The sequence below is a fragment of the Chlamydotis macqueenii genome, chromosome 6 (genome assembly GCF_036417535.1).
Source record: "Chlamydotis macqueenii isolate bChlMac1 chromosome 6, bChlMac1.mat, whole genome shotgun sequence".
In the NCBI taxonomy this organism is placed as follows: domain Eukaryota; kingdom Metazoa; phylum Chordata; class Aves; order Otidiformes; family Otididae; genus Chlamydotis; species Chlamydotis macqueenii.
Window position 1 is genome coordinate 18,505,295 of NC_141561.1, and position 16,475 is coordinate 18,521,769.

The 16,475-nt window shown below is 34.3% G+C and overlaps 1 protein-coding gene across 1 annotated transcript in view; it reads left to right on the forward strand.

Annotated features, from left to right (window-relative positions):
• PSMD14 (proteasome 26S subunit, non-ATPase 14) overlaps window positions 1-16,475 on the forward strand; it is a 48,881-nt gene that overhangs the window by 19,300 nt on the left and 13,106 nt on the right. The window contains exons 4-7 of the mRNA XM_086750941.1: window positions 4,421-4,492; window positions 4,817-4,936; window positions 6,032-6,102; window positions 7,063-7,213. Of these exons, the coding sequence (XP_086607067.1) occupies window positions 4,421-4,492; window positions 4,817-4,936; window positions 6,032-6,102; window positions 7,063-7,213 (414 nt within the window). The remainder of the gene's footprint in view (window positions 1-4,420; window positions 4,493-4,816; window positions 4,937-6,031; window positions 6,103-7,062; window positions 7,214-16,475) is intronic.

The window sequence follows — 16,475 nt, forward strand, 5'->3', positions numbered from 1 at the left end:
CCATTTTTCTTCAGTTCCAAAAAAATTTGTCCAATAAAGCTGTGGGCAGGCAGAGCGAAGGCAGTATTTGCTGTTTTGCAGTGGGATGGGTAGTCTTACAAAACTCTGCAGTGGAAGAGCTGTCTGACCTTCTTTGGATACCATAATGTAACCAAAAGCACCAGCAGATCTTTTGCATTGCAGTTACAAATGCTTTCTTGTTTGGGTTTCTGACACCAGTTAATTTAATTTGGTACTCTACTTCTTAAGGGTGGTGCTCCTTTGTTGAAGTTGGCAGGCGGTGAAGTTTATGAACAGTGCTAATAGCACATGCTGTGGAGGGTCAGTGTGAGATACTTTGCCTCCACGTAGAGATCAGCTAATAAAGTCTTCCTGTTTGCTTCATGAAAGTAATGCATAAACTTTTGTGGAAGACTAGCCGAAACAGGCCAAAGAAATCTGAAAATATGTAACCCATAGCTAGCTCCCATGTACCTTGTAACTAGTACGCAGAAGCTGCGGCTGTCACTCCGGGGCTGTGTTAGATTATCATCCCCTTATGGAAAAGGAAGTGGTCATAGATGGAAGTAAATTCATTCCAGTTTCCAAATGTTTGTTTTTGCAAATTACATAGTCTAAAGCGAAGTAAACGATTTGAAAACCAGAAGAATACATCTTAGGTCTATCTGTTAAATCTTTAAAAGTTTTAGGTTAAGGATTTAATGAACTTTGGGTTTATAATTTTCTGTAGAAGGACAAGTATGTGCCTATAGTATTTTATCTGCTGGTTTGTCTTTGGTAGAAAAACAATGTGAAAGTGAACCTGTTATGAAGGTAGATTCTAGTCAGGTTTTGCCCTATGGATCCTTTCTTCTTCAGTTCCTGAATTGGCACATCAGAATTTCAGAACTATCTTGAGCAGTACATTCTAATGTATATTCAAAATGAAGGAATATCAAAATGAAAATGAATACACATAATTGGTACAGTGCAATGAGTTGTTTCTTTTTCTCATAATTTAGCTAGTAATTATAATCTATAAGGAGAACAGAGCAGACTGAAAGGAGATAGTGAAGTCTTCATAAAAGAACCGTCTGTGCCCAAGGAAATACTTAGTGTGTGCTGTATTTTAATAGACAGCGAATTAATAAACCTACATTATATTTGCATTATATACTACTATTAGCTAATTTTTAAGGGTTCAGGAAAATTGTTTTAACTGCATGAGAAGAGTGGAAGCTGATCTTTACTATTTTTACTATATCAGGCATGTATTTAAAGTGAAACAGTGAAGTTTGCAGCTAATACCTTCTAATGCTTATTTTAGTCATTTATATATATTTAAACTTATATTTAGAGTGCAAAATCATTCACAGTGAATAATATGGCTAAGCAAGTTGATTTGTACCAATGAAGCATTTCATTATGAATTAGCAATATTTCTTATGCTGAAAATAAATTGTTGACTATGGGTGCTGGCAGAGGAACTTTAACATAAGTTTTGAAACCAGAAGCTACTTTATCTCATAGAATACCTAAAGGCTTGAAAAAGTGTAATATTAAATATCCCCTCTTTGGGACTGTCACCAAAGTAAGCAAGGATTTGAAAGTTCCAAGGAGTATAGGAATCATAAAAGAAGGAAAGATCAGGAATGAGGATGGTAGGGCAACACCTTTGCTTAAACTGAAGGTAATTTAGTTGCCTTGTTACAGAAACAAAATGTAGTAATTTTTTTTTCCCTCCCTATAGGTGTTGAATCTACTGACTGATTTTAAATAGATTTTCAAATGGGAGAAGTTATGAAGAATAATTAAACTTGTACAAGTTGTGAACATGGCTGTCTACACAGGGGACAGAGAGACATGATTAATGCCTCGGCTGCAGGAAGGGTGTCAGTGTGATCTTCCATCGTAACAGACATTAGAGATTCCATATAGGAGAGCCTATTTAAGAGCCATAGTCTGTGGAATAAATTTCAGTTCAAGCTCCTGATTTTTGAGAAACTAGTCTAAATCAAACATCAACATTAGCCTTCCAGAAATAAAAAAAAAAAAACCCTACTTATTCTAGTTTGGGGGAGATTTTTTAATGCTATTCTTTATTTTTAAAAAATACTGAATGGTGTAATGGGATGCTTGCTTTAGTGAGATCTTAAACAAAATGTAGGACAAATGTAGAATAAGTATGGTGATCACAGCATGGATCTTATAGTTCTTTCTAAAGCAGAAAGCTACAGTATTTCTATTTTTGCCCTCACTTCAGACCCTCTCTGGTCTAGAACTGGTAGAAAATTAGAAGAGAGCTTTATGTATGAAGAAAGGGGATGTCATAAAGCTAATAAGTTGGGTTTTTTTAATTAAAACCTGACTCATCTGTGCTTTATTCTTAGCAGTGATTAGGTGGAAATATGAGTCTTTGTGCTTTCCAAAGTATTAAGACTTCTAAGTAAAAAGAAGATCATTTAGAATATACTTAAAACAGGAGAGGTACAGTTGAGAAAGTAAACTTACATGTTTATGGAGAAGAAGCTGTACTAACGGTATCAGAAAACGATTGGGCATTTGAAGCTTTGTGAGTCAAACAATTTAGTTGTCGTAGATTTGGAATAAGTGATTCAGGTACCCTGTGCATCTGATTCTGTTAAATGTTCTGAAAAACTGCTCATAGAGTTTTTCATCGTAAATGTTAGAGGAACACTTATCCACTGGAGCATCTCACTGTTGGGCTATGGCTAGTCAGGGAAATACTTGATGAAGAGGTGTAATTGAATAAAAATGGACCTTTGAGAGTATTATAGAAGATGAAAAGTTAAACCTGCCGGAAGATTGCTGGTGGAAAGGCTAAAGTGTCAGAAGAACTAGCAATGAGTAAAAAGTGAGGGAGAACAAATATCAAGAGGTGATGTTCAGCTGTATCAAAGTTGGAAATAAAGGTTTGAAGGTGTTAGGAAGCAGTTGTTGTTGACACAGATCCATGTGTGTCAACATGTATGTGAGTTTCAAAATATAAAAGTTGGATTCAAGGTACAAAGATTTAATCTGGAGTTAATAGAGGATTAATTCATTGACGGAGGGGGAGGGGGAAGCCCCTGAATTTTCTTACCCTCTTTAAAGCCTTCTGAAGACTAGCTGATGTTTTTCAGTGTGTGTAAAAGTGAAAGTATGCAGAAAGGATAACTACTACACAAATTTAATATGCTGATTACTTAAGTTCCTGGTTTTATCTTCAGGAGGTGATGGCTTGTGTCAGTCACTATGTTTTCTGTTTGATGTCATATGGAGGCAAGTTGTACTGAATTTTCCCACTTTAAGTGAAAAATCAAGTATTTGCTCAAAAATTTCTTTTTTTTTGCCTACTTTTGCTTGTAACTGTGGAATTGAAGTTCTGAATCTAAAAAATGTTTGTGTAAAGGCACCGTTTTTTTTCTTCCTTTAACTTAATGTGGAGTATCTTTTTTACCATATTCCATAGTTGCTTTGTTGCCCTTCTAAGTTTACATTGCTTAGTGCAGAAGTAACCTTTTGTCTTTTCAGTGGAAATTTGTTGCATGCAGCTTGGTAATAAAGCAATGAATGTACTGTTAATTGGCTGTAATGAGGTACGCTGATACGGAATTCTGTATATAAGAGCAATATGTCTCTTGCTCCTCGAGAAAGGGACATTTAAACTGCTGCCTCCTGTGTTTTTTTCATTTTCAACAGTACACAGAACCTGTTTCAACCAATCATTCACACCTGGGACAGTTGTGCTAATTTTTGAATAACTACTCATAAGGCAAAGAGCAAAGTATTTTGTTCACAGCTTTTCCACCTAGGGATCGGAGGTCCGTTTTTTCTCTCACTGTACCGATGTATCTGCAAAGTACTCCCATAGCCTTTATCTGCGAGTCCTCTTTAGCTGAAAGCTGGTGAAGCAAAGGGAAATTGCTGTTTGTGTTGGTGCCAGTTAATCATGCTAGCCCAGCAGCATTTACATTCACACCACTGTAAGAAACACATAGTTAATTGGAGAACTGGCCGTATTTTACAGCTGACGAGGGTTAGCATTGCAGCAAGGCTGACTAATGGAAACTTATCTGACTCTTAGCCTGTGTGTCTTCTAACAGGTTTGTACCCAGTGAAATACTTGCCTGTTTTTTTTATTTGACTGGTTCTGGAAGGATTGTTCTTTGGACTGGAATTGTTTTGAGGTGAGGGGAGACAGGGGATGATGGCTACATGACTTGTATTACAAAATAGCTTAGTGGAGGAAGGTGCTGTAAAGAAGTGTTTGAGATTTGACTGTGCTTTTTTGTTTGTAAGAACTGCATCTAACACACAAAGTCACAATTATATATGCATTTTCCTGTAAGTTTCATAATGTGCAAAACAAAAGAAAGTGTTTGGAAACTGTGGCATAACAACGGTGGAGAAAATAATTATTTATTTATTCTTTTCATAGGGGCCACCAACAGATGCTCCTGCAGTTGATACAGCGGAACAGGTTTATATCTCTTCCCTTGCACTGCTGAAGGTAAGTATTTTGTGTGTACTGCCTGTGTATGGTGCTGAGTGCTGGCGCTAGAGCTATCCAGAGTTTATGGACCTGTGCTCCTTAGGTGCTGGTCAGACGAGTCTTTAAAATAAGTCTAATAGTGGAGCACTCAGAATAAGAACTTATTTTAATTATTTATCTTTTGTTGGCTTAATTTTTACTATTTTATTTTTCCTTACATTTTCTGAAAGTGCTACAAGTTGTGAATTATCTATGGATAAACAAAGACTGAAAGAAGTATTCCAAGTCAAAGTTGCACCTCCTGTTAGTTAAACATACAGTGTTATTCGGTCTTAATTCCAGATGTTGAAGCATGGTCGTGCTGGTGTCCCTATGGAAGTTATGGGTCTGATGCTGGGGGAATTTGTTGATGATTACACTGTGAGAGTGATTGATGTTTTTGCAATGCCACAGTCGGGAACGGTGAGTTCTTTGCAGCTAGACCTTGATAATTTTTTTGCTTTTTTTGTTTTTTCCTTATAGTAAATAATTTTTAGAAGCTTTCCCACTTTACCTCCTTTATGCAATCTTAAGGTATAATCTACTAGGTATAATTTGAATGTATCTAATGGATTTAAGGGTTTCAGTAAAAAAAAATAGTTAAAACACTTCTTTTTGGCAAAGACTAGTACTTAAGTATGTATATCAATATATGGTGATCTGTTATGTCTTTGCATATGTACGAATACATAAGTCTAACATCACTTACAAGCTTTATAAACTGATAACTTTAAGAACTCATATACTAAGAGACAGAGGGAAGAATCAAAATGTAAAAGGTTTGATTAGAAGTGTATCATGCCCTTAATTGTGATGGTGCTATAGATATACTTAAAACTTGCTCTCTTTGATAGACCTTACGGTGGCATATCTCTTAAACGATATTTTTGTGATGTGAAAAAAAAATTGTATTTTAATTTTGAATAAGAACATTAATGTTGTGTTGTTAAAGAGATGGTGAGCCAATGGGTATAACTGGAATTTATGATACTTTTTGTGTAACTTGCATTAAATATTGTTCTTAAAAAAGGATGGATCCCTTTGTAACTCAGAGCTGCACATCAATGAAATATTTGAATTATTTTGTCCTAAGTTTATTCTGTGCGTGTGCCATAGTATAAGTAGAATCTGCAAAAAGCCAGTAAGCAATATTTATCTTGGATAAAAACCTGTAGAGCTGAACTTGTGAGAAACAACAGGCCAGAGTTAGCAGAACAAAAAGAGGAAAAGATTAATTCCTATGCCTATATAGTAATGTTTACTCATAGTAGAGATAACTTAAATAGCAATTCAAAATCTTTCAGCATTTTAAAAATCACATTGAAATACATTTATAAAAATTGTATTTTACATGTAAGGGTGTTCTATTAAGTAGTTCTAAAGTAGTCTGGTTAAAGTAGCCCTTTTAAACAGATGCTTATGACTGGTGTTTAAATTTTTGTTTGTGAAAAGTAACAGGCTAGAAAGATAGTATTGCTTTATGTACAACTAATGATTTTTGTCTGTCTTCTGCATCAGGGTGTCAGTGTGGAGGCGGTTGATCCTGTATTTCAAGCAAAAATGTTAGATATGCTGAAACAGACGGGAAGGTAAGTCACTGTAAAGAGGACTGGGAGTAACAAGTACTCCCTGCATGCTGTTTGGAAGAAACAGCTGGCTTTATGCAAAACAGTGATCTAGGGGCTATTTTAATGTTTAAAAAAAATAATTGGCCCAGAAATCAGGTGACTAGCATAGCATGTAATTCAGTCCTCCTCATGCATTTCTGTTGATGGGAAATTGTCACTCATGTTAAACCTACGGCTTTGATTATTGCACAGAAAGATTAGAATGCTGCTCAATTTAGTATAGGCAGTTACTAGACAGTACGTGCTTAGAAGATTGATGTTTTGATTTATTTTAATTAAGATTAAAAAATCAAAGTTGTAGCTCATTTATGAGCAATTTTAATGAAAAGAAAGGGAAAAAAATTGTAAAAGATCCTAGTATTTAAACAAATTTTTATTTCACTCCTACCTCTCAACAGTTGTCGTCTGCTTGCTCAAATTCTTTTACTGTGGGAAAAACTTCAAAATTAATGTTAGCAAAAGGCTCAGCAGCTGAACAGAACAGTGCAAATTGCTTTTTGACCAAGTTCCTAGTTCTACTGCTGGTTTAATTGATATTTAATCCTTTCCCACCGTTGGTTCCCGTTGTCCATGTCTGAAATGGACTTTCTGCCGTGAAAATTCAACCCTCGACGCCGAGGAGTTAAAGAGTAGATATTTACTCAAGTGCTGAAAGGGTAAAAACTGATTCAGGGAAGGTGTGGTAACAGGGTGAAAAACTGAAAGTGTGATCTACCACTGCTAATGTGCATCCCTTAATGATAGCCCTCTTTTGTCGCATTTATTCAAGTCCATATTTTCACCACACTATGGTGAGTAATTTAAATATTTCTAATGGTGTTTTTTTCACAGCTCATCTTGATTTATGCCCTGATACATTACTATTCCTCCTTGTGTTACATGTTTTTATTTTTAAGAATCTCAATGTCCTCTTTGTTTCAGACCTGAGATGGTAGTTGGCTGGTATCATAGTCACCCTGGCTTTGGCTGTTGGTTGTCTGGTGTAGATATCAATACTCAGCAGAGCTTTGAAGCCTTGTCAGAAAGAGCTGTTGCGGTGGTGGTGGATCCAATTCAGAGTGTAAAAGGAAAGGTATAGTAGGCTTGTTTTGTTTTGATTTTTAAGGTACTTTGGCAAGATTTAATACAGAAGCACTGTAAATATGTTCATTTTTTTTTTTTTGGAGACCAATTCTGCATTAAAAAGTAAACAAAAAAAGTCTCATTGTAAATGAAAATATCATCTTTAGTTTATTCTGCATCCTACATCAGTACCCCTTAAACAGGCTGGAAGTCTTGGATATTGTCAGTACACATAACCAATCACAATCCTCCCTTAATATTTTGCTATTCAGGTGTCACTCAACATTTTTGCAACTAATAATCCAAGTATACATTGTTTCAGATATTACATTTTAGCCACAAAATCTGAAATCAATTACTTACAGATTGGAATGGGTTCAACCCCTTAACGTTTGTACTAATAAGGCATTGATTTATAGGCGTCGCATATGATGGCTTTTAATATCATTTCTATTCCAAATGTTTTGGGCAATAAAACTTTACGGAAGACTAGTATCAAGCATTTGAGTTTTTGAGAAGTGTGCAGATAAATGATTAAGTATGTTAAATGATTATGGAAAGAGATTAACTTGCAAAGCATATTGGGTTATATTTGTCCTTTGTTGAAATCTCTTTTGTTCTTGTTTAGTTCTCTTTTTATTTCTTTCTAGCCCCATATGCCATTTTCCTATTTCCTGCCTCATGACAGCAGGGAGCAGCTCTATTATCACCTTCACAGAGCTGTCTGCAAATGTGAGAGGCAATTCGATTTTGCTCAACCACAGGGAGAGTGGATTAGAAAAACTACAGAACGTACAGAAATTGGCTAGGTGGTTTACTGCTTTAAAATACTGCTGAGGTGTTTTGTTTGAGCATGCACTCCCATTGTATTGTAGAATAATTATTGAAATGCGTCATGGTATATATGGATTATATTAGTGTAAATTTATAAATATTTAAAAAGTAAGTCTTCATCCTCTGTAAAGCTGTAGTATCATATCTCTAGTGATTGTATTAAAGCTACCAAATAATTCCACTAAGGGTTCCCTTAATTTCATAATAGAATATTCTGAAGCTACTGTTGCATTTTCAGTTGAGTTTTTTTTAGCAAATTTGTTTATGTAACAAATTGAAAATTGAAAAATTAATAGCTTCTGGTTGTTTTGAAGCTATTAGAGATCTGAATCAATTTTGCTCCCTTTTAAATTTCATAAAGAGTAAAAGAAAATGTAGGTAGGTTTTTTTGGGGGGAATGATGTAGTAGAATATTTAATTACTTTTTTCTTTTGCTTTTTCTTATTTTCCCACTCCAACAGAAATGTTGAAACCGGATTCTTTTTACTTCCTCAAATATAATTTTAGTGACTATACTAGTAATTGTTTTAGACCTTGCTAGCTATTAAATCTGTTAAGAAGAAAAGCTTCCCAGTAAGTCACACTACTGTTATGCTAACTTACTTGCTCACTAAGTGAGGTTTGTTTGGGTTTTTTAATAATTTTTTGCTACTGTTCTTTGACACAAATATAATCTTTGAAGGTGTTTGTTCTCTTCAAGAAAATAATCTTTGGCATGCTTATTTTGAAGGTGCATAAACTTTTGTCCATCTAAACATTCCTGGAATTTTTGTCCCTCTAAATACTTTTAAATTACAGCTTTTCTTATGGCATTGCTGCCAGTACTTGAGATCACTGGAAGCCTTGTAATGTTTGTTTTTCATACATATCTAGCTGCTACAGTCAGATTAAATTACATTCTCAGGTTTCACATTAAAAAAAAGAAATTACATCTGTCATGTTTCTGGCAAGTGCATGCTTAAAAGCTTAGAAATAGAAAGAATCCCCCAAATTATAAATACCACTTCTCATTAATTTATTGATTTGAGGGCTTAGATTGGGCTATGGAGTGTGTATGACTTATATTATCCTGGTTAATGGATTAAAATGTGTTTTGGTTTTAGATGAACGGAGAGAACAACAGATATATTAGAGCTCGAGGGGATTTCTTAGGTCAGGTTTGACTGTTTCATGTGCATTGGCTGCCTTAGTATGGTGTTCAGTGCCTCTTTGTATGTTAGAGAACTTCAGCTAATCCTATTTCAGGGAAGTACCTGCTTTTTCTCAGCACCAGCAAAAGAAGAACTGCTTGCAGAGATAATTGTGCTGCTGTAGTAGCCACTATATTGGTGGGCTTTAGCTTGTCTATGGAGCTGTGTGAGTCCAAGATCATTACTCATTATACCTTTTACTAGTGTAACTGTCTGGCAAAAAAATATAGTGAACATGTGGCACAGAAGATTTTAATATGGTGTGTTTTGACTGAGATGAGATGTATTTAAAAACAAAGTCCAAAATAACACATTAGCTAATATTAAACCTGCCTCAGGGCAGGTCCATGCCCATATAAATTTCTGTGACTTACAGCCAGTGATGCAGTCATGGTTGTGCTAGTGAAGAATAACCAGGGCAGAGGTTATTTTCATGTGTCAGGAAGTTGAAATGAATTCTGATGAGGAGCCTCAGGTTCAGCTTGACTAGCTAAAGCATTAAAAAGCAGTTTGCCCTGTCACTGGTAGAAAGCAAAAACTTGTTAACTTCTTTGTTAGCTGTCCTCCTCTGGATATCTGTCTTCTAAACAGCTAGTAGGACAGGGGTGTATGATTGCAATTTAAAGATAAGAATACATATAATTCTCATCCATTTTTTTAAAAGACATTTTATGTCTCCTTAAAGCCAATGAGCAGAAATAAAAAGTCATCTAAAGTCTTTATAAAAATAAAACCCTCATATAGATCTGCTTTAATGACCATTTTAGAACTGGCATGTTATTAGATAAATACAATAGGAACACATGAAGGACAAGCAATTCTAAATACTGATCTTATTACTTTACATACATATTCTTCCATACACAGTATGCTTTTTCATGACTGTGTACCATATATTGTAATTTTTAGTCCAGTAGCGTTCTGGCTGTGTGTAAAATAAACTCACAACATGTCAGTGAGTTTTAACTGAAGGTCAATGTTATCAGAACCCTGAGAGAAAAAGCTTTATGTTTTTTGTTTGGTTGGGTTTTTTTTTTAATTATTTTTATGAATGAAGTCAAAGTAAACATACTGAAATATGGTCAGTGGGGCAACCTAGCGAGCTGTTGCTTCATCTTGTACTTACTAATAAACCTTTCTTTTACCCCCTCCAGTTTTTCAGTCTGTGCAATGGAAGAGTAATACATATTTAGAATGTTCCACAGAAGCAGTAATTTCATTAAAGATCTGGGATAAAGCTAAATATTGACATTTTATATTTATTTCCAACATAAATTTTGAAATGTCTGTACAGAAAACTGTATACCTTTGCCAAATGTTAAAAATAATTTTTTTTTTTGAACCTTAAGTTAGCAGCTGTTCCTCACCTCTTAAGGAAAATATAACTACATTAATCCCACTGTAACATAATATCTTTAACTTGTGTATGTTAAATTAAAAAAAAAAAAAGTACTGGTTTCTTTTTTGCAATGTTTTAAACTTTAAATCTTTATTAAAAAAACCCCAGCATTTAAAATGGTTTGTTTTTCTGAGGCAATGCAGTGTTTTCTCATGATTAATAATTGCTGGCATAAGGTTCAGTGGAATATCCAAAGTTGTTGGAAGTCCATTTTGTACATCTGAGAAGTTTGTTGGTGCTTGTGGTGTTTAGTAGGATATGTAGCAAAATCTCTTATTTATACAGCAAAACTTCATTACTGTTATACTGTATTTTTTCCTAGCAAGGCACTGTCAGAAGTATTTGTAGGAAGATCTGTTGGTTTGTGACAAAAATATTAAAAACAAAAAAAAAATATTTTCTCAGGAAAATACTTGTCTTAGCAATAACTTTTTATAAATTTTACTTTGCATGTTAATCACCTCCTGACAGATAAAAACAGATATGCTATGCTTCTTAATCTTGTGTTAAATGATATCCTGCTACTTTCATAGAAGATGCTTTTGCTATAGTATTTTATCCTTATCTTAATCTCATTTGGAGGTACAAGGAGGAAAAAACATGTACATTTGGGTAGCCAGGTAAATCAAAATAATTCCAGTTGTGAATGATCTCAGGAGATCATCCAGTCCAACTTTGTGCAGAGCACAGTGTCAGTCTTAAGTTCAGAGCGGCTCACTTAGGGTTTTGTCAAGCTCTTGAGTCCTGAGGTGCAACAGCCTCCTGGGGATGTGTGTTCCAATACTTTATTATTCTTTTTTCGCTTGTGTACAGTCTGCAGCTCCCCATTTCAATTTATTACTACTATCTCCTGCCACGTACATCATTGAAGAACCTTATTCTGTGGTCTGAGTAACCTCTTCTGGAACTGGAAGGTTTGATACTTCAGAGTAACCAGAACGTGAGCTGTAGTCAAAAACCATTTTGTTCAAGCAGTTTCTTTTCAGTGGGAACCATAAATTTCTTTCTTTTGTTAAATTTATGAGATCTTAGAATTTTATTCTAAAAGGAGTAACAAATGTGATGAACTTCATAATTTGTTCTTTTACTTGTTTTTAAAGTGTGAAAAAAAAATTTATCATCCTCCTAGAAGTCCCAAAGAGGGACAGTTATACTGTATGGTTTGGTTTTTGGGTTTTGGTTTTTTTTAAGTGTGATTTGTCCTAAAATAGCAATTATCTGGAGAGATAGAGAAAGATGCTGGTTTTATCCTCTTTGTACAAATGAACAGCTGAGAAGAGAGCTTAGCTGAGTTGCTGATGAAAGCAAAGTTGTCTGTCCAAAGCCAAGGTCATCTTGCGCAAGGTGAAGGTCTCAAAGTCCTTTTGAGTTGTGAACAAAGAAAAATAATATCTTTAAATATTAAAATTTCTATTTAGAATGATAAAGCATTCTATGTCTATCATAGAAGTGTGATGGGTCAAATACTGTACTTTGAAATTTTGTAGTATTCCAGGATGTATTTAATTTTTATTGTGCAAGTGAGATTTTGTCAATTTTTGAAAATGGACAAAAATTACATAAGCAAAGGATAAGAGAGTAAAATTCTGCCATGAAACTGATCATATGAATGAACAGAGCTTTGTTTTTCTTTTACTGGATGGCCTGTTTTGGCGACCTCTTCCGTTAAACACTCCTCTTCCTCATTTTTTGCCCTTTGGTACATTTGTGTTAACTGTTAATCTAGGTGACAACCTGTATATAATTAGTTATGTATATGACCAATATGGTTTTGTTAATACCTGATTTCAGTTTTTAGCTCTTCAGATTAATAAATAGTCGTTTTGTTAAGAGTGCTGACCATAAGAATAGTGATTTGCAAATAGTTTTGATTTTTTTCTGCTACTTTTACATTCCAGTTTGGATTAAATTTTCTATTCGCTACACTGTCAGCTTGGTGACATATGTGGGAAAAGGCAGCTGAACTCCTTTTCCAAGTCAGTTTTTGTTGCAAATCCTCCCAACTTAGCAAGACAAATATGTATGTGAATGGTTTTATAACTTGGTAATTACTTGATAGTCTAAAGGAGTGAAACCAAAACCAGACAGAGATTTAACAATTACTCTTCTGAATGCTGGAATTACCATCTAGCCTCAAGAATGTTCTTCAGCTGAGCATAAGTCTTACAGTAGTTTTCTGAAAGATTGCACGCTTTCAGACCTCCGCTCTTTTATCAGAGTGCTGTTATTTTTCCTTTTAACCTGTCCTTTTCCTTTGTTTGTTTGAATTAACCACAGGATTGGAGGAGAGAGTGACTGTTTTTTAAGAAAGCAGAAAGAAAGCAATCCTTGAAATGAGATGTGTGGAGAGGCTAGTGTAATGCTTGAAGTTTGAAATGTAAAATAGCCCATTAAGAATTAAGTTTGTGAGAATTTTAAGTAAATTTGAGTCACCTAGCAAGATTTCTGTTGTATATCCAACTCCCTCTCCTCAGTTCATGTGTTTGTCTTAATAATCTTTACCTTAACGAATCTTCCCTAGACACAAGTGGATTCAACAGTCATTAGGGTACAGCTTGAAAGTATTGATTAAAAACAACGGAACAAAACAATAAATTGACTATATCATCACTACGGTTTTGGAGACATGTTGATTTATTGTAAATTATTATGCAGGTAATATTTTACAAGAAAATATGTTTTAAAACATGCAATACCTACAATTTGATGTCACAATCTATTATACCTGGAACAACTTCCGTTATTAGAACTGGACTTACTAACGCTATTCTTTTGGATAGGAAAACTAAAATACAGGAAAGAATTTTACAATGTGTAACTTTGATTGAAATTTCAAGGGTAGGGATTATATTTTTCTGTATGTCTTGTTCAACATTTGGTACATTTAGATACTCTTACAGTACTGTGGTATTTCTTAACATTGACTGAACAGAGCATTTGGTGCAGTAACCTGCCTATCAGAGATGGAAACATCCTTATTTGATCTAGGCAGGAACCAAGTTTCAACAGGAGCCTGATTTGGAGAGTAAGGAATTAGATACGATTGTGCTGGGTTTGGTCACTGTTGATTCAATAAAGATCGCTGCTCTTTTTCCTGAAGAATCACGTTTGTAAGAGATTAATTTCATCTGCACTACGGTGTATGCCACTCAGTGTTTTCAGTTCAGGATGTTTTTTTCTAAGCCTAGGCATACACTACAAAGTATTGAACTGTTTCATTACTGCAAGTATGCACTGTTACTGTTTTGTTTGAAAACCAGCATTTTTATAGTAGTTGCACGTAGTCAGAGTAACATATTTTGCATATTTTACTTAGTATTTTTTTTTAATGGGATGCCAAAACTGTTAATGTCAATGCTGGTATTTCAAAATTTGTTATGTAACATCCCTTAGACTCGCTGTAATTTAATTAAGTGAGGTATGTTACCTATTAAACCATTTACATAGGTTACTTCAGTTCATGCCCTTCCTTAAAACAAACAAAAAAAAGTTCCAAGAATACTTTTTCTTGAAAAGTATTAAATGTTTAATTTCCTTTTTGCCATCATGGTTGTAGAATAGTCCATTTATCTTCATTAAAGCATATAGCTTTAAAAGTTGTGGCTTTGCTACTTGGGAGTTATGGATGCATGCCCTCACTTGTCAAGATAAATGTATTATACTGTAGATCTCTTCCCCCCCCAGTATGGATATTCAAGTTGTAGAGCGGATTTGACCACAAGTAAGCAATTCTCTAAGGACAGAGAAGGAAAATGCACATACTCCCAGGAATATATTTTCCAGAGCTAAAATTGACATTTTATAAATAATTTCCATGTTGCAAACTTCAAACTCACAATCACAGCAATTCAGTGATATGCATTTGGCATGAGTCAGTTTCAGTTCTTAGTGCTTTTCATTGGAAATGGCATAAAAAGTAAGATTTCTCTGAATTTTTTATGTTATGGGCTTACAGGGGACAGAAGATGTTCTTCACTTGTAGTTGTCTAACAGTGCATGGCAGCATAAATAACGAAATGGTCATAAACCCCAGCTGCACTTCTCAGGTCACATGTTCCATTTCATTTTTAAAGAATCTAGAAACAAACTAAGCAGTTGATAACAGGTCAGTTGCAGGTGATAAAAGAGATTTTAGATGGGACATTACTTCTTTTTCTACACCTGGCATAACCACATTATATCCTTCGCAGAGTTGTCTTTAAGCACTGGTATGTTTGTTCATAAACATATGGCATAAACAATACATTGCTATTTGAATTCCAAGGACACAATACATTTTTAAAGATAATCACTGTATGTCATAGATGCTTCCCTGGAAAAAAGATTGATGTTAGAATTTTTTTTTTTAGTTTGAACAAAAAAGGCTGATTTATTTCTAACTGAAATTTACCATTAAAATAAGTGGGCCTTGCAAAACTGGACTGTTTCTTTCACTTTTGTTTGTAGATTTGATATTGAAGGGATTTAATAGAATAAAGTGTGTAAAGTACTCTTGAAATATTTTTTTTTTTTTTTTTTTTTTTTTTTTGTAAAAAATACCTCACAAAGTTATGAGGACTGTTTTAGAAAAAGTGGTAATGGATATATGGCATTCACATTCTCAGAAGAAGGGAAAATAAGTTTAGCTACTAAGCACCCTAAATTTTAATCAAGCCATTAATTTTAATAATTATGTGGACACCATAAAAGGCTGTATTTTATCTAGTTAGCAATTGAGGAGTCCAGTGCTTGTCTTAGATTGTGAATAACTATGAATCATATTAATTATAACTATTCTCAAATTCATTAAGTGCAGTAAAGATAATTGTAAATTTTGTTTCTAAAAATACATTATACAAGCTCTACTGTGGGTTGTTGACCTTGGGGAAATGCTTGAAAAATGCCATATAGTTATTGTTTTTTAGATTATTATGCTTTTTGAAGCTAAGACAGATGTACAAAAAGATGCAGTTTCTATTTTGTATTGGCAGCTTCCAAATATTTAGTATCTATTTCCAAGAGCTGCAATTAGTAAAGCATCCATGGTACTGAAATCCACACATCCCACAAGCTAATTATATTTGCAAGGTCAGATTGAATACATATTTTCAGAAAAATAAAGGGTTATATAAATGTGTCTTCTACTTGGCTGTTATATCACAGTTTGTTGATCTGGAGTATAATGTGTACAATTCACAAATTTGTCTGATAACAGAAAGTGGTGTGTGATTGTGTTTATTTTACTAACCAGTATATTCACAGCAATCACTTCCAAATATCTCTCCAGTAAAGATGTGTTAATTACAAAACAGACAAGGTCTTCTATTATATTAAAGCTACTAACAAGAAGACAGCAGGAATCACACATGTAAATAGCATCATCAACCCCTATTTTAGTCCTCTGTTTTGATCTGTGAGTTGCGCATAGACCAAAGGTGCTATTAAAGACTCAGTGTATGAAATAGGCAGCATTATATGAACAAAATTTATTCAACAAGAAAACAGACCTTTAACATGAATTTAACAAGCCTGAGAAATTATAAACTCTCATATGCTGCAGATTCATGCAGTGATAATAAACAAAAAAGGAAAGTAAGAGGTTTCCTTAAGCTAGCCAAACTGCTAATGGTTTTGTTATAAGCTGTCTGCTGTTGAAATGACCTCTGAAAAGTCTGAAGACACTTGTACTAGGAAAAATTAACTGGTCAGAGTGCTGAAAGAGTTGCACTATGGAAGAGCAGTCAAAAAAAATTTACCTTCATATTTCTTGAAAATATCCCAATGGCGTAGACTTTCGTTTAACTTTTATGTCTTTACAGAAAGGGAATTTAGCACTAGGAACTGTAGTTGTCACTAAAACAGTGCACGCT